The sequence below is a fragment of the Anoplopoma fimbria genome, chromosome 23 (assembly GCF_027596085.1).
Source record: "Anoplopoma fimbria isolate UVic2021 breed Golden Eagle Sablefish chromosome 23, Afim_UVic_2022, whole genome shotgun sequence".
Classification (NCBI taxonomy): domain Eukaryota; kingdom Metazoa; phylum Chordata; class Actinopteri; order Perciformes; family Anoplopomatidae; genus Anoplopoma; species Anoplopoma fimbria.
In genome coordinates, this window is record NC_072471.1 from 5,986,916 (window position 1) to 6,013,137 (window position 26,222).

The 26,222-nt window shown below is 41.8% G+C and overlaps 1 protein-coding gene across 1 annotated transcript in view; it reads left to right on the forward strand.

The window, feature by feature from the left end:
- Nucleotides 1–10,193: 10,193 nt before the first annotated feature.
- pcloa (piccolo presynaptic cytomatrix protein a) overlaps nucleotides 10,194–26,222 on the forward strand; it is a 51,750-nt gene continuing 35,721 nt past the window's right edge. The window contains exons 1-5 of the mRNA XM_054624699.1: nucleotides 10,194–10,405; nucleotides 12,419–12,972; nucleotides 13,249–13,347; nucleotides 13,393–13,709; nucleotides 15,193–16,254. Of these exons, the coding sequence (XP_054480674.1) occupies nucleotides 10,194–10,405; nucleotides 12,419–12,972; nucleotides 13,249–13,347; nucleotides 13,393–13,709; nucleotides 15,193–16,254 (2,244 nt within the window). The remainder of the gene's footprint in view (nucleotides 10,406–12,418; nucleotides 12,973–13,248; nucleotides 13,348–13,392; nucleotides 13,710–15,192; nucleotides 16,255–26,222) is intronic.

Consider the following 26,222-nt stretch of genomic DNA (forward strand, 5'->3'; position numbering starts at 1 on the left):
ACAGACATTTTGACTTTGCGCAGGTGTTTGAAAAGTCAATCAGCTCAATAAAATTATGAATAAGTAATATTATATAAACCTGCGCTATTCACCGGGACATGTCGAAATGTCTTTCGTTATAAAGGCTTGTAAACTTAAAGGAGTATAAAGGAGACTGTGGCCTGCAGAGACAATGATGATTGTCATGAGGAACCAGCAGAGGTCACTGTTGTCTAACTGCCTGTGCAGCCCTTTCTGTCAAAACCCATCAGACTCTTGTGGTAAGGAAGTGTTAGCTGAAACATCCTATCATGTAATGTAATATTTTTACAAAAATGTCTTCCTTTCACAGTCGGACACAATTACCCTTTCTCAGAAACCGTGTGCTCGTGCGTGCACATGCATCGCAGCTGAAGTGATTAGACTGCTGCAATCACGTCCACTTCCCTCAAGATTCACACACGTGTTATGAATTTGCTGGTTCTGTTACCATGGCGACTGTCCTTGAATGTCCTGTGTGTCTGTGTGCATATGTGTGTCTGTCTGTCTCAGCCTTAAAAATACCCATTTTTCAGCTGTAGAAAGGAGTTGTCTGGACCATTATGTTGGAGGGTTTTTATTTCTTTGTCTTTTGCTTTAGGGAGCTTCTTCACTGTCTGGAGCGCTTTCCTCTTCTTCTTCTCTTCACAGCTACATTTCTTTTCTTTTTTGTTTTACAGCAGACTCTCAACAATAACTAATCTGCCACAGGATACATACACATTCAGCATTTTCAAAGGCATTAATATTATAGCAAACTGTATTAAATTGATTAGTAAAATAATTAAAAAGCAAATTTATTTATTTACATTTTGAATTTTCCCATTATTACCCAATCTGAAATGTATGACGCCGTATTTAATCCATTCTTAAGGGGGGAAAATTAAGGTATTGTCATAATTTTATGAGAAAAAAACAAAAAACGTTTAATGCCTCAAAAATGTTATTTGAGGAAACATCATCATTTTCATTGTTAAAAAAAACAAAAACATAATTACTACACAGAAGAAGGACGCTTCATTTTAAGTTTGATGGATAATGTTTTACCTAAACTTAAAATGAAATTAAAACGCTAACTGGTATCTAGCATTTACATTTTATCAATACTTTAGCTCATATTAGATTTACAAAAAGATGGAAATGCTAGTTCATTATTTCATTTGACTTATGGCAGGATTCATGCAGGTTTGTTTTTGTGTGTGTGCTGGAGACAAAAAGACAGTGGAGATAAAAGAGAGAAACTGATAGCCACTATATCTTCATGTTGCCGTCAGCTAAACATGAATTATTTGATGTTGTGTGTGTGTGTGTGTGTGTGTGTGTGTGTGTGTGTGTGTGTGTGTGTGTGTGTGTGTGTGTGTGTGTGTGTGTGTGTGTGTGTGTGTGTGTGTGGATGTGTGAGAAAATCTAAAGCTCTTCACAACTCTTGAAAGTAGGCTCAATTTAGAAGCTCATTCATTCTTGCCCCGGAGCAAGCCCAAGGAATTATGGGAAATCAAGTTTGTGGGCAAGCAGAGAGGAGGAGATTTAGACCAAAGCGGTGACACACATAAAGTTCACAAACGTACGTCAAGTGAAAGCTGTCAGCTGCAGGCTTTGTAGGTGTGCTTCACTGCACTGCAGGAAACTATCATGTGCATTGGACCAATCTACAAGTGATCCCATAATTAGGAGCACTGTAAGTGAGTGGCAGCTGCTGCAGAAACCATGGCAACTAGGGAGGGATCTGATACAGAGCAGCTCTCCTTGGTGCTCGATGACATTTTCCGTCAAGACCAAACCCCACTGAGCCATAACTGTGATCTCCAGGGGCAACTCCCTTTGCCCTTCTCATTTATTGCTTCCACCTGATTTGTTCAAATGGTCTAGAAAAGTATATGTAAACATGATGTTAACGTTTTATGTTCTTACATTTTTAGACCAAAGGATTAACCGATAAATGGAGAATCTAATCATCACATTAATTGACGATGAAAATAATCATTTGCTGAAGTCCTATTAATGCTGTGGATGACCTTCCTTTTTTTCAAAAGTGAAACGCAAGGTTCAACCTCTCTGCCAACACCAATAACTTCCATACAGCCCCTTAAAATAACATTTACTGATCTATAAAATGTCTATCTATTTTGAGTAAAATGAAAGCTTCTCGGCCAGGTTTATCTGTCATTTTCAAATACTGATTATGTAACCACGCTCTTTGTCTCACTGCACATATATTCCCTGGGGTTTCACTGTATATTGCCCTCTGGGTGTGCTGTTTCCCAGTCTGTTGTTAAGAAGCCATGATTTATGGCTGTGATCCCGCCTCCTCAACACCGAGCTACAAGGCTGGGAGGCAGGCACGTGTGCACGGACATAAAGCGACTCACACCAGTGTGACCTCTCCACTCACTTATTGCCAGGGATTGATTAGGTGATCAATTACCTATTCTTGTTCGTCCCAGAAGAGAATAGTGATTCACTCTGAGCTGCATGGTTACGACCAAGGACTTGGTAAATCACCATGGACTGGCAAAGCTTTCTTGTCAAAACGTCACCTTTTTAGTTACGTTACAATAAAAAAGAGATTTAATTAAAGCTGAGGCAGCATTTGGAAACTGCCAAGCCCTATAGAGACAGTTGGCCTTGGAGTATTTGATGTAACCCCCTCGTTAGCTTCATTATGTTATGTTTGTATGTGCTCACATTTTGCCGTCAGTGTGACTCATCTGTGTTTGGTCTCGCTTAACTCAAGGGACTTACCCCCTTGTTGCCAAGTGATGACGTCACTGGCTATGACGCATTACCTTGACAACAGGTGTGTGTGTTGATGATTCATTAGCTGTGGGGTTGTTTATAACTTGATTGGCATTCAAACCACATTACTTTGACATTATCTCTCATCCCTTTCTCTCTTAAATGATCTTTTTCCCCTAAAGAACTCATCTTAGTCTGCTTCCACTTCTGATGAATCAGCCCATTAGACCCCGGAGCAGCATTAGTACAGATGTCAGCTGCTGTCAATTCACTTAGAAAAATGAAAGTGGAAGATGGAGTGAGAGTGGGTGATGAGGAGAGGAGGATATAACGCAAATCCATTATACGGGTGAGCCAAGCTTTTGGAGGTTACTATTAAAATGCCACATTTGTCCAAAGAAAAATAAATTGCATTGATAATGTACAGGCATGAGTCAGATGACCATGATGCAACTTAAGCACAATGTCCTTTTTATGAAGGTTTTTGGCTATTATAAACCCTGGTTTTGAGGTGAGCCTTTCAACAGTGATGTGTTTTCATTTCTGGCAGCAGCTTGAGTGTGATACACTGTGGGAAAGAACCTTGTTAATTAGCACCAGCAGCCTCCATTGTTGAGACAAAGAAGTTGTCTGCTATACTCACAGGAATGAAAACTTGCAAAGAACAAGACATCAGAGAACTGTCACACCATCTGAGGGAGAAAAAGAGTGCCTGGAACAAAACTGAAAACTGCTAGAGTAAAATCAGGGATGTCACTGTGACCCTTCTAGATGTATAAATACAATTATGGGTGTTTTCCTCGTTTGAACCTCACTGTTACCGATGCACCTTTCCTTGGCATGCTGCTGTGACGTCAGTCAGCCACTGGACTAGTGGCGTTTGGAGATTTGCTTCTAGACTGTGACCAGTAAATCCTATTAACAGTGTTCCAAGTTAAAGTCTCCCTCCCACGCCCTTCACCCACGCGCCATAACAACCTCCTTGAAATACATCTTACAGACACTAATTTCAGATCTGTTCCACTGTCCGAAAATGCTAATCTTTATCCCTGAAAGAAACATTTTTAGGATTTTACAGACAGTCATTTAGACTAACAGGGTAATTTGAGGTTAACACTATGATCCCCTGGTAACGCCATGCACCTTTTTTAAATCCACCGCACTCATGACGAGGAGAAGCAGATGAGGTGATGTGCGACAGAAACTGTTGAGCCTCCAGACATAAGCAGGTCATGTGTGATTTAGCTTTCAGCACACACTTTGCAGATACTAAACACGCTTCATGTCACTGAATCTCAGAGACGAGCATTAATTCGAGCTTTTTTGTCAGTTCAACGCACACATTTCTTCCTCGACTCTGCATGCTGGTGTCTTTGTATTTGTGCTGCTGTGTATTTGTATGAAACAAAAGTGACTTGTACAACGCCGGCATTGTGTTGACTCCCAGAATCAGACGCCTTTGTTTGTCTTCAGGGAGCGAAGGAGAATTATTCACAGAGAATCTAGCTGGAAGGAAACTGCCTCTACATGCAGTGAGGGAAAAAAGAGTCGGCCTATTTCTCAACTACTGCAGAGAAATAATATATGTTCCCTGTAATGTTGCAGTTATGTCATCCACTTCATTTGTTTGTGTTTACCGGGCTCAACAGACGGTGACGGTATGGATTCTCAGTGAAGCTTTCGGGGGCCGCTCGTGGCTGCTGTGAGCGAAAGTATTCTGAGGGTAAAATCTAGTTTGGCAAGGGATGAATAATTCATTCGGGAGCCTTTTTCTGCTCGTTTGTTTTGTTGTTTCAGATGATTGGCAGTGAGTTAACTTGACCCTCCACTATAGCAGAGAGTTAGAGAGTTAGAGCAGGACTTAATGCACCCTGTGCGTACAAAAAAAACAGCTTACAGTGCAGGGCAGTGTGTGATTGGCCTATCTCTCAGAAGAAAAGAGGATTAGAGGGACCTCTTATGTCTGTGCACGTGTATGTCTTTGTGTCACAGCTTGTGTATGCAGGAGTGTGTGTGTTTGTGTGTGTGTGTGTGTGTGTGGCAGGTGCACCCAACCACCCCTACCCGTGTGCCTGTACGCAGGCATGTTGATAGTACGATTGACTGAGGTAAGGAAGGGAGCCTCCATGACTTTAAAGGTATTTTTAGTCCACGGCGTCTCGCTGGTCAGGAGGAAATTGGCGTTGAGGGGGCGGTGTTAGGCGCGTGCCAGGTTGGTAATAGGGATGAGAGAGGCTCAGTCCTAATATACCAGAAATTAAACATCACGTGCAAGTACGCTGTCACCAGAGAGCTGCCTCACCTCTTCACACGGCGACTTCAAGGATACATTCTCCAGCCCCATAAGAGCACTAAAGTGAAGGTATGTCACTCATTTTTGCTTTGTCTTTTGAAGAAGTAACAACTTGATTCTGGATAGAAGAGAGGAATTTGGAGCTAAAGCTCTCTAGAGAAGGCTCTAGTAGTTTGTTTGAGACGGGAACTCAACCTTATCACAGAGGGAAAAGAGCCGTTGTGGTACATATATGTCTTAAAGGTGTCCTAGGTGTCTTTGGTAAATTGTGTTATTGTTGTATTTAAGAAGATATTATTAGTACTTTAAAGTTTGGTTTTGTAGTTCAACTGCTACTGATCTCTGCAGCAGCTAAAGAGAATCCTTTGTTCGTGTCTTTACGCCGTACCCCAACTGAGTATTCAAATTTAATGAACACAGTGCAGTGTGTGTTATCCGGTTACCCGCCTCAAGTTACATTGGCCTGGCTACACGGCACAAATACATCTCACACAAACTATAAATGTCAAATATACAGTCAGAGGAGGACAGTATCTTCTGTTAAAGCTTTATCAGCTTTAAGGTACTTGTACTTCATATACTTCTACTATACCAGAAGGAAACATTGTACTTGTTACATTTTCTATAAAGATTTAAAATAAAAAACAAATAAAAAACATGATATGCTGAAAATCTACACTGCATCAATAAATTCAACTTGTGCTTCCAAACCTTTTTGGCTTGTGACCCCGCTGATGCATCAGTAACAATTTCATAATGTAAAAAAAAAAAAAAATAATTCACAATTCTTCTGCTAAATGAGTACTTTTACTTTTCCACATACTTCTGTACATTTAAGTAGAATTTGAATGCATTCTTATCTGTGATCTGAGTACTTCTTCGATCACTGGATACATCTCAATAACTGATACATATGTATTATGTTGTTTGTTCTCAAACAGAAATATGCTTAATGGGCCCTGATAGCATTGTACTAGTGAGTCTACTCTGTGTACACTGTGTGTGTGTGTGTGTGTGTGTGTGTGTGTGTGTGTGTGTGTGTGTGTGTGTGTGTGTGTGTGTGTGTGTGTGTGTGTGTGTGTGTGTGTGTGTGTGTGTGTGTGTGTGTGTGTGTGTCGGTCTGAATAAACTGCCTGGTTTGCACATGCCTCAGAGAGTGCTTGTCCCCAGGCCTGTGTTTGATGTTGTGTGTTTACACCTGTGTGTGTCTGTCCGTCTGTCTGTCTGGGTGAATGCGTTTGCTTTGCACGGTTGGATGCTTCAGTCAGTGTGTTTATGTGAGTGTGTGGGTGAGATACAGATGGAGAGAGGGAGAGAGAGAGAGAGAGAGAGAGAGAGAGAGAGAGAGAGAAGAGCGAGCATGCATGTACGGGCTGCTTCCGCCTCACAGCGTAGAGACAATCAGGCCATGCTTCAGTGATCAGTGGGAAGAAGGGGAGGAGCAGAGCGATCGCTACGCTACCCTCGTTTATCACTGGAGACAGAAACCAAGACTCACCTCTGCCTACACATAGACATATACTAAGGCGAGGAGGAGGAGGAGGAGGAGGAGGAGGAGGAGGAAGACTGAAAGGAAAGAGGGAAACAACTATAAAAGAAATGAAGGATGTCCATACATAGGAATGTTAAGTACAGTAGAGGAGGAAGGGATGAAGAAAATGTGATTCTACATGTGCAGCTTAAAGAAAAGTAATATGAAAGCTGGAGGAAATAAAGAAAGATATTAAAGAAAATAGTGAAGCTGGAATTTTAACCATCCGTAACAAGGTCAACAACATATCCACATGACCATCTACCCCTTCAACTGTACTAAAGCTACAATGTCAACCCTTCAGAAATATTTCTCTTTCTTGCTGAAAGATTGATGAGAAGATGTCTGGAAGAAGCCACTGCAGAGCCAGAAGACGGTTAGCTTAGATCAGCATAAAGGCTGGAAGGAGGGGGAAACAGTTAGCCTGGCTCTGTCCAAATAGAAATGAAATCTGCAAGCAACTCTAAGGCTCACTATTTACACTACACTATTTAGATTTAGTTTGTTTGATCCCACGTGTTGTGGTAGTACGGCAGGTTGTGCGCCACACTTTTTCTCTTGGCTGGGTGTCATAACTCCCTGCACATAAACCCAAGTAGAGCACTGGTTACTGTGTTCAAGCAACACAACACACCTGAGCCAGAGTACAGCTTAGAATAAACACTGCAAACTGTGGGAAACATGTAGCCTGATTCTGTGCCACGGTTAAAGCAATATGATGTGGTTATATCTTGTTTGTTTAATCCGTACAGTAAACAAAGGGCAAGATTAACAGGGTGTCTTTTTTCAGGGGGTTATGTGCCAGGCTGCCTCTTTGGGAGAGTGACCTTCTTTGCAACAAACAGGGCAACACAAGGAAAAGTCCAGCACAATACCCCCTGTAAAAACACAAATTGCCCTTAACGTTACAGTTTTTGTGTATGGATTTAAACAAAAATGTATGTTATGCTGAAAGGTAGACTTTGCTATAATGTGGACAGAGCCAGGGTAGCTGGTTCCCCTTGCTTCCTGTCTTTATCCTAAACTAAGCTAATCACATCCTGGCTGTAGCTTTATATCTACTGCTCAGACGTGAGAGTGGTAGCGTATCAATTTTCAGCTAGAAATCAAGTAAGTGCATTTCCCAAAATGTAAATCTATACCAAAATACATAACATACTTCATGTGCTTTCCCCTTATTAATTCAAATTGTGCTATTTGTGTTATCATTTTTTTTTTAGCTGAAAATGGTAGACTCACAACACACACAATACATTTGTCCCCGTTGTCGCATCTAACATTTGGTTTAAATGATGATCTGTAGTGTCACATGGTCCTTGATGCTTTTATTCAGGAGCTTTTTCGTGTAGTAAAGAAAGAAGAATGGAAACAAATAAATATTGGACTTTGGCTGAGATAGAGTCTAGTCACCTGGTCTTCCTCTTCACCCTTGCCCGGGTACTGAGGGCTCTGAGCTGGGTGCACAAAGGACACATCTGCCCCAGAGCTCCACAGACAACACAGCAAATGAACACTCGCTGTCAGATTGCAGCACATCAGCTTGATGTACAGCAGAGGAGACGTATTTTAATATCCTTCTCGCTGGATCTTGTGACTGCTTGTGCATATTCTCAGTACAGTGGCGCTGAATATACTGTCGGTTTGTTCTGCAGCCGTTTCCAGCATATGGGCTGATGTAATACATTTGTACTGAATCGTTTTGTTTTCATCTTCAAATATTGGTAATGCAACCTACTGCAGCCTCAGCCTTTTTTTTTTATAATTTCACTCATTGGGTCACATGCAGGGTTCTCAGTGAGAACCACAGCAAACTTCACAAGTGTAGAAGACATAAATAATTGATTGTAATATACAGTCAACTTGATTCCCGCACATGCTTCTGCCCGCCTTCAGTTTCACATTAACATATTTGAGAATATAAAGGGTTTTGATATAAAATGAGACATCTTACAGCTGCCAACTGGGAAAAAAAGAACAACGCATATCAGATATTATTCATGCTATGAGTCATCTGAAGACCTTTGCAGATGTTTTATCTGTGTTTTTTAATATTTAATTGTAGCAATTGCCCCTAAAGTTATATATATATATATATATATATATATATATATATATATATATATATATATATATATATATATATATATGGCATTTGAATGATTTGATCTAAGCATTTTAGTTGCTCTGTGATCTGGCATTTGAATGAGATTTGATCCAAGCATTTTAGTTGCTCTGTGATCTGAATGGCTAGTGCTGGTCAGGATGGATACAAATGCACATATGGTTAATTATTATACATTTATAATCCTGGGATATCACAATAATGACAGAATTTGTATGCGGAGCGGTGGGGTGTGTTCACATAAAGTGTATATGATCTTCCACAAGTCTTTTGCTTGAGCCCCAGATACATGACCTACAAAAAAAATATCTACAACTCTCTTCTTTCTACTTAAAAGCCATAGCAAATGACCCCAAACAAAGAAAAACACCAGTGATCCCACCTGCTCTTTACGGTTCCCCCCCCAGCCTTGATTCTCTAAACAAATGGAAACAGACACATTTAGCTGAGGAAGTCCCCTTTAAAAACACATTCTCCTCCGTCTTCTGATCACCTGTCAGAGGCGGAACATGCGCGGTGAGCAGGAGAGTCGAGAGGATGTTGGAGGAGTTGCGTCAAGACGGCCAGTGTAACGAGGAGCAGAACGGAAGTAGTACAAGTTTGGTTTCAATATAAATGCCTTTAAAACGTTATATCAGAGATGTTAATGAATGAAGTGCTAGAATGGTGGAGCAAAAACTCAAACAGATTTTTTTAAGTGAAGCTTTAAATTGTATTCGACCCACATGCCTATTCTTTATGTAGTAGTAGGCTATCATGTGTATGCAGGTATCACTGTCTTTTAATGTGTCTGTTCATTGCAGGTTATACATTAAGTAGTTATTTTAAATCACTTCTTAAAACACATTTTTACAGAATGGCTTTTATGTGTTTTAATGTTTCGTTTGAATTGGTTTTAGCATTTTATCTTACATTCGTTTACTATTTTATGTTCACCTATTTCACTTGATTTTATTTATTTTGTTCGTTTATTTGATTGTCACTTGTTATTTCATTTTGTCTCTTAGTTTAGTTTTATCCTAAAGATTGTTCTTAATGTTTCTTATGTTGCACTGTTTTGCTGCCTTGTCTGTCAAAAGCACTTTGTAAACCTTGTTTTTAAAAAGGTGCTATATAAATAAAGTTATTATTATCATTATTATTCTTTTGTTCAATGTATTTAAACTGAAAGATTACATTATTTTGTAACACCTCCCGGAAACCACCTTCCTGGTGTCTGTGAGCAGTAGTAAGACGGAGATAACTGTGGTAACTGTGGTGGACAGCTGCAGGGATGCGCGACACAGAAAAACAAGGAGAACCGAGGGGGATGGAGAGGCAGAAGAGGAGAGGACAGGACCACTTCTAAAAAAAAACCAACCAAATCATCCGAGATGCTTGGAGACACCGAGGGACGCCGCGCTCGCTGCGCACTGTGGACATAAAGACGCAGCAGAAGGCTCGGATCCGAATACAAGAGGGGAGGAGGGGACGGGGACGGGGAGGGGTCGATCATGGGGAACGAAGCCAGCCTGGAAGGAGGCGAAGGGCCGCCGTCCGGGCTACCGGAGGGGCTGGCACCCGACGGGAAGGGCGGCTTCGTCCGGGTCCCCGAGGGGACTCCGGTCGACCTGAGTGAACTCAGCGAGGAGCAGCGGAGGCAGCTCGCCGCGGCGGTGTCAAGGGCGCACGGCAGGCAGCCCGGAGGAGCAGCGGCTGCACGAAGGCAGGAGCTACTCACCAGCTACATGCATATTGTCTTATATATATATATATATATATATATATATATAGGCTGTGAAACGGGGGGGGAGAGAGAGAGGGAGAACCGGGGGATGTGTGCTGTGGTTAGTGTGGAGCATCATTTGGAGGATGCTTTAAGGAGGCAGGGATTGCTCGTTCACGCCCATGTTTGATCCTCCCCACCGCACCAAGAAAATGCATTTCTATTATTAGAGCGCACTGTGGTGGATGATCATTAACACCTGATCATATGCATGGCTTACATGGCTTAATACAGCTCTAATACAGCTCTAATACCCATGTATTACCAGGGTGCGTTCAATTGGCCATGCTTGGCCGCTTGGTGCTGTGTTTAGATGGAGGCTCGGACCTCAGTCCCTCTGCTGTGTCTCCCCCTCACTCTGGAGGTGTGAGATCAGTCGGAAACGGTGACTGGTTCTGACTCAGTGTCCACGGTGCGTCTCTCTGTGCGAGATCAAGCGTAAGAGACACACCTCCCGGTATTTGTGCGAATTTTTTTTTTTTTTTTTCGAAATGCCTGCTGGGTAAGAAAAAATCTGTCGTGCCCAGTGTGTGTGTGTGTGTGTGTTTTTTTTTCTTTCTTCTTCTTCTTCTTCTTCCCATCTGAACGACGCTCTCTTATTATTACCAGTCAGACTCTCTCTACTACAGATTTTTTTTTTTTTCGCATTATTTCGCATGATTTAAAATCGGTTGCGTGGGAAAGAAAGATGCTATGTTGTGGAAGATGCTATGTTGTGGAAGAAGGGGTGTGTGTGTGTGTGTGTGTGTGTGTGTGTGTGTGTGTGGGTGGGGGGGGATGTAGAAAGCTGCCAATGAAAACAATGTGCCACAATATTACTCAGATAATAGTGAAAGATACCTTCGATATCTGATAAAAACATGACATCATTTTTCTTTTTTTGGGGGGGGGTACCACCACTAATTGGCTCCAGAAGTGATATATCTTATATATCCGAGCTAGAGATGAGTGCATTAATATTAATATGACTATAAATAGAACAGCAGCGTTAATGCCATCAATCTACCCTCCCTCTCTCCCTCCCGCTGCTTTCTGCCTTTCCTTCAGTCGGGGGTTCCACAGCCTCCTGTCGCTGTCCGTGGTGCTGAATGACCCGCCGCAGTGGATGAGCCAATAAGCGGGCATTGCAACACTACGTTTTGTTTTTCTCCCAGGCTCTTGCCAAATGCACATGTGTCGTGTTACTCAGTGCTCACTATAAAACTAATAATGAAATGCTGTTTTCATTACGGCATTAAACTTTATCGCCACCTAATGTGATTTATCTCAGACATAGTGGCAGAAGCACCAGAAAACCACCGGGTGTGTATGTTGCATACAGTAACGAAGCATTAGCCCATTAGTCCATTGATGCATTTCTCGAAAGGGTCCCGTTGACTTCCGCGCTATTGCCTAGCAGTGTGTGTGTGTGTGTGTGTGTGTAGGTTGTGTATGTTGGCTCTCAGGCTGAGCTAACAAAGATGTCTCAGCTTACCCTGATGGAGGCGAGCATTTCCCTTTCTATCTCAACGATCTGCACTCCGTGTCATTCAGCGGTATTCACTTTCCTGTCAGCTTCACCCCAGGGCTGCTTTAGCTACACACTCATGTGTTCACTGATGTGTTGAAAGGCCCGGAGATTAACAAAGAGCTAGTTCTATGGAGTAAACTTAGCACAGTGAAGCTGCAGCAAAAGCAGATGAGTTGGAAACGAGATGGTAAATTGGAACATACATTAACAATGCTACATTACTGATACTTTGTTTGTGGATTTCAAACAGCAGTACTTTTTGTGTTTGCTTGAGTATTCATAATAATAGTTATATTTCAGCAATTAAGGGAAAAGGAAGGAAAATAAGCTAAAGTATATTTCGTCAAAAGTTGGGCCTGTTGTTTTTATTTTAGCACTGAGTCAGCTGTTGCTTCTGATTTGGTGTATATATATATATAACGCTCTCTGTTTCTGTTTTTCAGACCATCAGAATCGGATACCCATCAGCGTTCCCAGCAGGTAGGGGCCTCCAGGGGCCCTACAGGTCTCAGTAAGAGTCGAACTGTAGACGCCTTTAACCAGGGCCCACCTGGTAAGCCCACACCGGGCCGCAGCCCCTCGTCCCTCAGCCTTTTTGAATCCAGATTCCGGCAGGAGCCAAAAGACCCAGAGACCAAGTCATCCGGCATGTTTGGCTCCAGCTTCCTCAGCGGGGCCAACCCCCTCAGTGCTGTGTCATCTATGACCTCCTCCGTCTCCTCCTCCATATCCTCCATGGGCGATGTCAACATCCCCAAGTTTGGACTATTTGGGGATGAGGAAGAGGGAGATGCATCTACAACATCTGAGTCCAAGCAGGGAGGAAAGCCACCAGGCAAGGGCCCTCAACAAGGGCCAGGTCCAAAGGGACCACAACAGGGAGGAGCTCTGAAACAGGGTCAGGGCCCTCCTGGACAGGGGCCAAAGCCAGGCCAAGGACCCCCTGGGCAGGGACCCAAATCAGGCCAGGGTCCTCCAGGGCAAGGACCCAGGCAAGGTCAGGGACCACCAGGCCAGGGACCCAAAGCAGGCCAGGGTCCTCCTGGCCAAGGACCCCCTGGGCAGGCACCCAGACAAGGACAGGGACAACCAGGCCAGGGGCCCAAACCAGGCCAGGGTCCTCCTGGCCAAGGACCCCCTGGGCAGGCACCCAGACAAGGACAGGGACAACCAGGCCAGGGGCCCAAACCAGGCCAGGGTCCTCCTGGCCAAGGACCCCCTGGGCAGGCCCCCAGGCAAGGGCAGGGACAAGCAGGCCAGGGGCCCAAACCAGGCCAGGGTCCTCCTGGCCAAGGACCCCCTGGGCAGGCCCCCAGGCAAGGTCAGGGTCAACCAGGCCAAGGACTCCCAGGGCAACAGGGCCCAAAACCAGGTCAAGGACCACCAGGTCAAGGACCACAAGGTCAAGGACCACAAGGTCAAGGACCACCAGGTCAAGGCGCCAAACAGGGTGGCCCTCCCCAGCAAAAAGGTGGACCTCCTCAACAAGGACCTGGGAAGCCTGGACCCAAACAGCAAGGGCCACCAGGCCCTGGGGCTCACCCTGGAGAAGCAGCAAAGAGCGGAGGTCCTCCTGGTCAGCAGGGGACTGGAAAGCCTGGAGGTGGACTCTGTCCACTGTGTAAGACCACCCAGCTGAACACTGGGTCTAAGGACCCCCCTAATTACAGTAACTGCACTGAGTGTAAGAACCAGGTCTGCAGCCTCTGCGGGTTCAGCCCCCCAGACTCAGCGGTAAGAGCATTATGTATTATTTTGTTTTATTTTCAAAGCTATAAAACTCTTACTCGTTTCTTAATTAAGCTGTTGGGTATACTGGCACTTATCTAATGATACAAAAGAGAGTCCTTTTTATTGATGTCAGGTATGTAAGGTCACACATTATTTAATTTAATGTATGTTAAATATCAAATTATCAATTCAGTTTTCTCAATCAAAACTACACTCCAAACATATAATCCTAAATGCTTATTAAAGCTAGTGCTAAGACGAAAATGTGTTTCCTCGCAAAAAAGACATTTAATCGACATCATTAAATTTCTTTCTCATATAGAGAGAGGAAATCTCAAAAAAGGTCAAACTATACTAAAACTATTGGAAACAATTGAAATAAATGAAGATTTTCATGTTTGAAATGAATAAAACAATACGATTATAATATTTTTTTACAGTATTGTTGAATCTAACACACACTAGCCTGTTAGCAGCACATTGCTATTCTCTGAGCCAAGCAAAGGGACTGCATCTCATAAGAGTGGCACAATTTGAGGAACAGAGGGGCCATATGGACCCTGGGAATGTTGATCAAGGTGACTCATGTCATGGCCGCAGGAAGATACTGTGCCAGCCTGTGAGGACACTCGGTCACACATGGACAGTAAACACTGCTGGGCCATGGTTACAGCACAGCAGAAAGACTGGTTCCTTCTGCTTGAGCCTCTTCTTGAGATTTATAATTATACGTGTCAAAGTTGGGGTCACTTCTTTAGCAGATCGATCAGTTCAGTAATCTGATATTCGTTGATTTTGAATTCGGAATAATGTCTCTATAAACGAAATGCTATTTGCAGCTACAGTACCATTATACACATTGTTCTGTTCTAGTGCTCAAATTGTCAACATTGGCCCTTTTAAACACTGTTGTTTGCACACAGTGGAAACTGAGATACACTGAACAATTAACAAAGAGCCCAGCGGTGTAGCCAGGCTTTTCTGGGATCATGTGCTGTATGGTCAGAAAAGAGACAATAAAATGCAACTGTTTACAAAGGTCTAACAATTACAGTACCGCTGATAGAAGAAAGAAAATAAATCATTGATACCTGAATAGTATTTGTCTTTCCGCTAAAAGACTTTGTGTGATGGCTGAATTGTAACAATTATATGTAGAAATAAGAGGTTTTTATATGAATGGTAAAACACAAACATTTAATATACATGTTTTCTTTTTACTTATTTGTATTTACTGTTTGAATTATCTCATTTTAAAAAAAAACAATTTGGCAAGAGATAACAGGATTCAACATCATTTGAAACACTAATTAGCGGACATGTTTCCGAATTTGTCTTTATGTTACGCTAAACACAACAAAGAAAATGGGTATTTTGGGGATTTAATTGGTTATGCTTGTGTTTATCCTTTAATTACATGCCATTGATGAAGAATGTGGAAATGTGTTCCAGTCAAATCTAACCCATCTTTTTGTTGTATGCATAGGGCAAAGAGTGGTTATGTCTGAACTGCCAGATGCAGCGAGCGATGGGAGGTATGGATCCCCCTGGCATGACAAAACCCAAACAAGGCTCGGCCCCGCCCTCGCCCCAGAGACAGGCGCCTGGCAAGCCTGGCAAGCTGCTGATAAAGCAGCAGAGTACTTCCGACCAAGGGTTAACGCCGCCAACCACACCGAGGCAGAAATCCCCAGGTCCTACTTCTCCTGGGCCGCTTTCCCCCGGCTCCTCATTGGGGGGATCCCCCAAGATTGACCCCAAGACAGGCCGACCCATCCAGCCAAAGGCTAGTCCACAGCAGTCTCCAGCTAAAGCCAAACAGGAGTCCAGCTTCTTTGGGGGCTTTGGAGGTATCAGTCTTGGAGGCTTAACAGACTCCAAACCTCCTGCGTCTGCGTCACAAGCTGCGGAGTCCGTTACAGGGAAACTGTTCAGTGGGTTTGGTGGCTTGATGGAATCGCCGAAGCCTCAAGCGCAGGCCGCACCAAAGCAGGAGGAGTCCGTGGCTGGGAAGTTGTTTGGCGGTTTTGGAGGGTTGACAGAATCAGCAAAACCTCCCGCTGCTGCTTCTCAGATGTTCAGCTTTGGGTCGTCGTTCTTGAGTTCAGCCACCAATCTTGTCTCTGGAGAGGACGAGATTGGGTCACCTCCAGACTCGGAACCAGGTTCTCCTCTGGATTTTGGCCCAGGCTCACCACCTGACTCCCCATTCTCTCCTCCTGGGTCTCCTCCTGATTCAGATTCTGCTCCTGATACCCCACCTGCTAAGTCCAAGAAACCCCACAGAGCGATTTCTGTGGAGCAGGAAGAGAAGGCGTCAGCAGCCAAACCTGCACCTGCACCTGCACCTGCACCTGCACCTGCACCTGCACCTCCACCTGCAACTGCACCTGACCCGGCACCTGCAACATCAAAGGGAAGCTGCCCTCTCTGTAATGTGGAGCTGAACGTTGGATCAGCAGACACGCCAAACTACAGCTTCTGCACCGAGTGCAAGAAGACAGTTTGCAATCTTTGTGGATTTAATCCTACTCCCCATTTAGAAGAGGTAAGAACTACAGTTTTCTTAAACCCCACAGATTCTTGTGCTTTCAACACACTGCTCCTACCAGTAATTTATGCAATCCGCCTTGTATAAATAGAACACCAACATCCTCTAGATGTTTCATTGAAATAGGTCACTGTAAAGATACCATCAGGAGTTTTCAGCTCTGCTTTTCCCCCCCGCTAGCATCTTGCGAAGCACACTGAAAGGAGGAGAGTGTGTTATTAGTAGCACTAAGTTCATTAGTTTACCCCAAAATAGACTGTAACAACATCCGCACACATTTGACCACTGAATAAGAGGATGTGATGACTTATGCTACATTTTAATTTTCTCATTACTATCACGCTTTCTTTCTTTGGGTTGTTTAAATGGAAGTCAAAGAGCACTGCAAACAATTAACACTTGACTCTGAAGCAGAATAACCTGCATGTGTGTATTCTTGTTTGGCTGAATGCAAACTCCTTTCTTCCTATTGACTGTTCTTTTGCTGGGATATCTTATGCAAGCATGAATGATTTTTGTGATGCTTGTATGTTCGCCCGTGCGTGTTTGTGGATATGAGATTGTGTCCATTCATTGTCTCGTCTTGCCTAATGATGACGTGGAAACCAAACACTTCTGGCCTAGTTGTCTCCCAAGGTGTGGGGACTGGTTCGCTGGTGTTACCCTGGTGTTTTGTCTCATATGAAAGCAACATCACAATACTGCGTTGAGTTGCACAGAACAGATGGTACTCTGTGGTGTAGGATCAGTGCATTATGGGAATAGAGGGCAAAGAGTGTTTTCGGTTGAGTGGTTTCTCAGCATGGAGGCAAAACATATTGACATATACTGCACACATTTAATATTGCATACAACGTTTTTTAGTTGTTTATATGCCAGGGTTCATTTTCAGTTTTACACAATCCTTGTAAATTATAAGCCATGCATGGTTAAATTAATTGAAGTCACTTACAGTACGATATTTGATTGAATCCTCTTGACATGGTCATTCGAGTCAGGGCACATTCATGTGCAGCTCTATCCTATCTTATCACGTGTCAACTATTAGGTTCACTGGAGCTTCCAGGGTGCCTTTTTTTAATCTGCTGTGTATTTCTGGAGTCTTCTATAACAGCGAGTTGAATTTGGAATGGACTCCACCATATTAATGTAGGAATTGCTTAATTCTAATGGGAAATCAAGTTTGAGTTGTAAAAGAAAAGATAATGGTGAAATGATATCGACTTCTAAGAAACATATATTTCTACTACTAGCGGGAATAATTTGATATTTTAGGGAATATGCTTATTCCTTTCCTCACATAGAGATGGATGAGAAGATTGATACCGGTCTCTTAATGTCTGTCCATTAAACAAATGGCTACAATAAGTAGCTGGAAAGAGGGTATTTTATTATCTCAGAGCACTAACTTTGTACATAACCCTTAAAATAAGTATGTTTTTTGCACAAACAAAGAACCTGTTATTTTAGTGATCTTTAGAGATGCCGGTAGGCTGATTTTGTTATCTTTGGACTGAGACAGGCTAAGTTTTTCTGCCTGTTTCCAGTTTTAGTGCTAAGCTAAGCTAACTGGCTGTTGAAGCTTTATTTTTTACCGTACTGTAAACATGCTTGTACAGTATGTATCCTGCAAATTAAAAAGCTAGAATGAACCATGTCTCTATTGTAGTTGTATCACAAAAATGAAAAAAGTATACTCTCACATTGGTTTGAAACTTTAGATTGGAGAGTAATTATTCTATGATTACTATAAAATACAGCAATGAATGTTTGACATATTTATAAATTGTCCCCTGCACCGCCGCTTGAGCACCTTTAAAAAAAACAAAACAAGATGGCCGCCATTTGTTTACAGCCGTGACAGCAATATTAAAGACTCAAGTTCTTTTTAAGTTTTGGGATTCTTGTTCTTTTTCTTCAGCTCTTAATTGCACATGCTTGCTGGGATAATGAGGAGCTGAAGTGCACAATCACGTAATTGAGGCCAAGCATGGGGAACAATGTAATTATGCTGAAGAAATGGGCATCCAAGACACTGATGCTCTAATGGGATATAGATCCTTCAACACCCAAGCGTTATTATTATTATTATTATTATTATTATTATCATTAAATAAAGGATTAATTGAACTAGAATAGAAGGAGTTAAACCGTAAAGAAATAAAGCAGTACTTTCTGGAGAATTGCTGTTAGAGACATACGCACATACACAACACCTTGGTTGAGTCATCTACCCCTTACGTACTGTGCCTCGCTTCTTTGCCATTGGCTGTCATGATGTCGGCAGTCACTAGGGGTTCACTTGCTGACGCATGTGAGTGGGTCAGAGTGTGTGTGTATGTGTGTGTATGTGGGCACTAAGCAATATGTTGGGGGTTTTTTTTTTTTGCAAGGCTGTTGCAATTCGAAGTTGGGTATGACTGATCCTGGGCAGGCCAGGTGTGTTGCTTTGTTTACATTTCTGTCTCTGTGAACATGTGAGAATAAAGCTTTTTTTTTTTTTTTTTAGGGATCTACTTAGCTAAAGTTTTATATGTCTTTCAATTGAAACACTGAAGGTAAGGACGGCATACCGTATGTGATAACACGTGTGCGTGTGTAGGCGTAATCTCTGTTTCCTAAAAGGATTTAAAGGGCAACAGGAAGCCTCTATCGAGTCATTTCTATCGAGGCTTGATCCTTGACTCAAGTGTCTGTGCGTAATCCTCATCAGTATGAGGCGTGAAAAACTGCACCCCAGAAGGGAAAGCACTCACCTTCATGGGTTCTTCCTTTCTTCTTTCTTTTTTTACCTTCCATCCTTCCTGTTTTATGTCTTCTTTCTCTGTATCCTTTAATCATTATAAGGAGACACACTTAATACCAGGTTTTTTTTGGTGCTTATCCTCCTCTTAAGCACAGTGTCTTCTCTGTGTCAGACTCTCCCTCAGCGGTGCTATCCCTATGCTTTTCTCACTGTGGTTCCCTTTGATGTAGGGAAAGTCTGTCCTGTAAATGTGTGTGAGTGTGTGTGTGTGTGTGTGTGTGTGTGTGTGTGTGTGTGTGTGTGTGTGTGTGTGTGTGTGTGTGTGTGTGTGTGTGTGTGTGTGTGTGTGTGTGTGTGTGACTAGTGCTGCTCAGCAGTGTTACTGTAGTTCAGGCTCCATGTCATGTTGCCCTTATCAGTAATGAATGTGCTCGTTGGAGAAGCCTTACATAATATGGGAGCGGCACCACTTTGCTAACAAGCACAAATTAAAGAATTGCGCATCATCTTCACCAAAGCGAACGGACTAAATCTCACCGTTCTTACCAGACTCTATATAATATTGAGAGCATTTTAAAGCTTCATGATAATCTATTGTTCCACCATCTTAAAATGCACTCATAGATACAGTGACCTATTTAAAGCTGAATGCACCTGGGCCCAGTTTACTCTGTAAGTCTGACATAAATATCAACCATAACATATGTGCATTGCTTTAATATGTATTAAATGGTCACCCTGGCTTACATTATTAAACACTGAAATGAATGTTGTAAACTAATAATAAGATTTCCTCTGTCAGGTTTGAAGACTCACATCATATTCATCTCTAGGACTTGTTAAACCTCAAATACAGGAAAGAGAGGACATTTTAACCAGGCTCAACTCAAAGTGAAAAAGTGTGCCAAAAGCTATTTTATTTAAAAGAGTATATGTCATTTTGTGAAATTTGCTTATTTTCTTTCTTGGCAAGAGTAAGTTGAGAAGAGCAATACCACTTTTATGACTTTAAGGGTTAATATGAAAATATGAAGCTACTGTCAGCAGCTGGTTAGCTTAGCTTAGCATAAAGACTGAAAACGGGGGGAAACTGCTAGCCTGGCTCTGTCCAAATGTAATGGAAACCACCCACTAGCACCTCTGAAACCAATTAATTCACATGTTATTTCTCGTTTGTTTAACCCATACAAAGAACCAAGTGGGAAAAGAACACATTGTGGTTGAATAGAAGTAACTAAGTACATTAATTCAGGTACAGTGCTTAAGTACATATTTGAGTTACTTTCACTTGAGTATTTCCATTTTATGCTAATATATAATTCTGTTCGCCTCACAACATAAATTACAAATTACTTTCAGATTATTGATAAAAAATATAAATCAACTAATGAATGATGATGTAATATTATTGAGTTAACTACCCAGCAGTATATAAGGTAATTAGAATAATCTCCACCTTTGCCAGTTGTAACATTAAAGTGATGAACACACATCTAATGCAGAGATAATTACTTTTGAAATCTCCCGTCAAACAGAACAGATGTTGGGGATTTTGAAGTGCGGCATGGTTACACTGCATGCTTAAAAAGTCTACGCAGGAAAAATTGTAAATTGCAAATTGTTTCTAATCATACCTTCACAATGTGTTTAAATAAGGCAGCTAAAGCTAAAAAAATATTTTAGAACTTGTTTTTTGCTAACATTGCATAGGTGAAGTGGCTTGACGTCCTAACACCCACTCACTACGTGGTGTTTCCTGTGTCTTCCTCCCTCATTGTTATTCTGTGGTGGTGCCCAACAGAATAACAAAACCCTGCCATAGTCTGAACCCCTGAGTCTGCGCTGGTAGATAAGGCATGCTCCACGGCCATGCATACAATATACATATGCATATATATATAGAGTAAACTAGAAGCCTTTGGTATCATCTGACGGTCACACATACAGACAAGGCCATTTCAAAACCTCTCCTCTTTACATAATCTATAACATCTTGCATATACAGTACATCCATATGTGCTATGAATCTATTGGTTACTGTAGAGTATTACTATTAACTGTGTGCAAATGCAGGTTAGTCCGTATCTGATCCATACAGTCCAATTGCCTCATAGCTCTGCCATCACATGCCCAGGAGGCTGAAGTGACTTGAAATAGTCACAGCCACTAAAAAAGCCAAAGAGGGGGGGACACACACACACACACACACACACACACACACACAAGCTACTGCAGGGCATCTCACCCTCTCTGTCTCTCTGTCTCTCCATCTCTCTCACTCTCTCTAGGCTCTTTTGTGTGTTCCCTCTTTTAAATTTCTTCCTTTTAAAAGGGTCTTGGTCTTGCACCAGGCAACCCACAGAGTCTCCGACACGGCTACCTTGGAAGGCTTGAAATGGATGGTATTTTTAGACACTAAGGTGTTTACTTTGTGTGTGTGTGTGTGTGTGTGTGTGTGTGTGTGTGTGTGTGTGTGTGTGTGTGTGTGTGTGTGTGTGTGTGTGTGTGTGTGTGTGTGTGTGTGTGTGTGTGCAATACTTTTGTCTGTCTGAAGTAACGATTGCACACACAAGATAAATGAGTACTGTCTTGATTTCATTTTCCAGGTCCAGGACCTTGTTCAAGCTGTGACGAGTGGTTTACCATTGTTTTAGAAATTGCTACCATTGAAATGAACTGTCCTCAGGCACTGCAGTCGGCCTCTTGTCTTCCTTTTTTGTTTTTACACGGCTCACCCTCTAGCTCCACTCCAGAATGATTTCCAATTATCCCCTTTCTAATTTACTGGTGCTTGCATGCTTAGCAACGACATTTTAGCCACTGAGCCTTAAGCGGCAAAAAAAAAAGCCAAGACATCATGTGTGCCAGCACTGAGCCCTGTTGAGACAGAGACGCAAGGACAGGCAGGCAGAGGAACACAGACACTTGAAAAAAACACACACATTCTGGCACCGGCCTCGTCTACTTAGCACAGGCTGTTGTATTTACATCCTGACCATTTGCTGCTCTCTCCCCCTTGAAAACAGGCTTTACTAGAATGACAGGAGAGTTTCTTATTTGAATTGAAAAGGCAAGCGGAGGCTTTGTGGATGGAGTGTCTGACGCCGACTTTCTCCCTAAAAATTGATATTCAATAGGTGCGGCCAACAGCAGAGCCGGGATTAGGAAATGGCTTCGCCTCCAAAAATAATTTCCATGCATTAAAAACCTGAGAGGAAAATGAATTAGTTTTTTTTTTTTTTTTTCATGCTTAAAGTAGTTTCTTTCATCGTTATTGGATAGAAAATGGTAAAGGAAGTGCAGCAGGAAGGCACTTGTTGGATTGACAGGATTGATATAAATAAACAAGATCCTGGTCACAAACTTCCCCTTTTTTATTCATTTACAAATAAATAGTGAGGTTTGAAATCACTAAATACACAAATGCATCTTAGCTGGAAAACATACTCTATGAAATCAGATGTAGAACTAATGACTAATAAACTCAGAAATTGTATGTGTGTATAGTGAAGGAAATACATGCCCAAAACCGAGGAGAGAAGAGACATAATAGAATACCGTCACACAAAGACGAGTCCAACAGGGAGTCGAAAGGGTGAGGGTGTCACATGGGATATGGGTGCCGGCCATGACAACCTGACTATTGTGGTTTGTCGTAGCACTCGTGACTCGCGCCTGTGAGTCAGATTAGAAGCACGTATAGGCAGAATTAATGTCAGGGAGAAAATCTGGTGAAGCAAGAAGGAATCAGGTGGCTGACACTTGAAATGACTTGAACTCAACATATCAGTGGTTCTATGTGTTAATGAGATTAAAGTCTGTGAGCCTGAATTTGATCTCTGTAAACAGGTATTCTTGTAATATGTTCTTTTTTTGCTATTCGTTTTAAAAATTGACAAAATAATGCAGCCGCTTCTTGTTGTGGACATCCCATATTTTTTTTTTCCACACCAGTCAGAGAAAGATGAACTTTTATAGGTAAACTTGGCTAATCAGCACTAAGCATTCATTACATTTGTGGTAAATGTAATTAGTAATGTTACTTGCTAGTCGAAACACGTTCCACTGCCTTTTACATACCGCTAGAGTATTTTCCATATGATGAAAATATCACAGATAATAAATTATATTCATTTATAGTTTTTCATTCATTCATGTTTTGGATAATTATGCACATTTTATATAGAATTCATGCAATGACTATTATACTCACACATTTTTTTAAAGGCCCTATACTGTTTTGTTTGTAGATCTCATATATGTTGAACATGCCTAAATCATACATTCAATTCCATGTAAATATGAAGTAAATGACATAAAATACAAAATGTTAATTTGCAAAAACATTAAGTGGACCATGTGGTACTGTTTATAGCTGTATGTTCATATACAAAGTATAACATTTATGGAGGGATCATTCTACACAGCTGATGAATTTAGAACCACAGTTTTAGCATGACATGCTAATTGCAATTAAAAGAAAACACAGCCTCTTTTTCTCTCTATACAGTATAATGTGTACTAGGAACTATAAAAACAGGCTAACAGAGACAGCACAGGCTTCTTATCACCTTGTTTGACTGGCTAAAGTGTTGTTAAACTAGTGTCAACACAGACGAAGCAAAATAAGCGTTTTTGTGTGTTTTGATTTTTAAACTATTGATGAATGAAGCTCTTAACAGGTAGAATAACAGGGATTTGATGTTTTTTTTCTTTGTGCCCTTTTAGACTGCTTATGCACACATTTATTGTGCTGTAAGGCTCTTTGGATAAAAGTGCCCATAGCGTGACATATGATACGTAAGATGACTGAGGGACTAGAAGCTGGAGCCAACCGTTTTTTTTTTTTAACCAAAGATAATTCATAGCCATTGACAATTGGGAAAAAAAACTAAACTTCTTCTTTTTCCGATGGGAAGCTGACACATGCAGACAGATTATGAGGTGTGTTGTAGATAGACGAACACAGATGCAGATAGAACATGCCCCTAATCCCTGGGCTCAGAATAAACATAGGCAATGTCTCACACCACTTACTTTCTGTCAGATCCGTTTTTGAAATATTAACTTATAGTATCGTTTTCACTCACCTGGCATAAGAACATAATTCCACAATGTAGCGACATAGCCTGACCCACTTGTCAAGGCTGAGAGAACATTCAGGCTTTTCTTCGTCATCCGTCATCTTTGAGTCGAGTGAAATATTTGCATATATAATTGGATAATTAACTTTTATTCAACCATCATTTACCCAGAGAGTGTTTGCTGAGATGGCTTGGTGTGCACTCTGATTCACCCATACTCTGTTACGCATACTCCCATCTGGGATCCGACCGGTACAACCAAAATCTTGTAGTGCAGATTACCAAGCAGCTTTAATTTGTTTAATTTTCTCTGAGGCTGACAGCTGCATTTGATTTATTCAACTTCCCCACTTAGATTTTGCTACTGGTTTTGGAATTTTGGAAGCCCAGTTCTCTAGTCTTAAGGCTATCACCGCTCACATAAGATACAGACACACAGACACACAGATACATGATTCAAACGAGAATTACATTAACACATGAGCATGGACCACTTGAAAAGGATTGCATACAGCACATTGAAGCGGAGAGGGGAACAAATATAACAGTGGGACATTTATTAGGACAAAGATCTTTTTTGGCTTGCAAAGGAGCTGATGCTGTGATGTTCTGCTTGTCTGATGAATTATAATTAAGTTGGCCCCTCACAATGAAAAAAGGGCAAAGACTCTCAGACTTAACTTTTAGCAAGAAAGGTGACTTGAGCTGCAGTCTTTCAACAGTGTCTTGTGTTTCATTTGTTCTGGCAGTAACGTCCAGTCCTCCTTCCTTTTGGACAGATATCACGCAACTTGAGATCTTCCGGAAAAATGACAACTTTTTATCTTATATTGGTCGTGTTCTAGAGAAATATCATAAAGAGGTGTGCCGTCTTGAAACAATCAAGATGATTGCTGCTGATCTGTTGAAGCCACTATTTCTTCAGTATTGAACAAACTGGACGGTTTACTTTTAAAACTGCAGACTCCCGACCGGATTATGCAAAAATTTGAAAAAACAACTCATGATATACCATCTCATCTCTGCACACTGTTTCCATTTTTCTTATTATGTTTTTTCCATCTCCTTTAAGTCCTGCCTTCATTTGCTGTGATTGCCCATCACATTTGATACATCCACTTGATTTTGTCAATTAATGGATTATGGATTTAAACCAACTGTATCCTGTTGAAAGAAATAATCAGTTTTGAGGGGGGAAGTATGCTTAATGAAATAAAACTCATCATGGAAAGCAAATAACAGCATTTCTGATAATGTTGACATATTTCAAAAGGTTTTTCTGACAGAATCATGAAAGAAGCCCTCACTGAAGCTAAACAATTAAAGCTAGGTGAACAGAAGGTAACCTAGAAGCAGGACAGGACGTTGTGCCAATATGTATGTGTTATTGACGTCAGCTGAATTCTTTTTAAGGTCTATGTTTGGCAGTCATCACGAACTGCAGCTTGTCCTGACTTCCCAGCTATTGATTAACAGATTTACACAGTGATAATTTTAAGCTTGTTGGCAGGAGCTGATGTTGAGTCACTACCAAAGACCATTAAGCTCCTTCTCTTCTACAGCTTCACCCTTTACCTCACTTCACCATGCTCCTTTTGTCCACCTGTCCTTTCCTCCTGTTTTTCTTTTGCCTCTCACACACCATTATCACCCTTTTTTGTGCATGTCCTCACATCTACCTCTCTCCTCCTCCATCCTCTCATCTGCCTTAATCCATCTTTACCATCGTCCTCTAGATCCGCTATTTCTCCCACTTACGGTGCCAGGCTCTGTCTAAATTTAGATGGGTAAAACCCTCGTAGGACCCATAGTCTTAATCAAAGAGTTGCACCGACCTTCACAACACTGCAATTCCCAGTTGGAAACAATAACCCAACATCGGTAATGGCAACAGCCCATCTAGTCTCAATATCTGATTGCCGTCTGCGGTTTTTAGTTAGTCTCCTTTCCGTGTCCTTGGAGGAAGTTTGAGGTGGATGCAAAGTTGGAGATGAAAGAAAGTAACACTCATACTAAATCTGTCCTTATTCTTTCGTGTATAAGCTTGCATGTTGTTTAAGAAACATCATGTTGGAAGAGAAGGAGCAACTTGTCATTTCCTTCCGAGATATTTCATGCCTTTCATCTGGGTATAC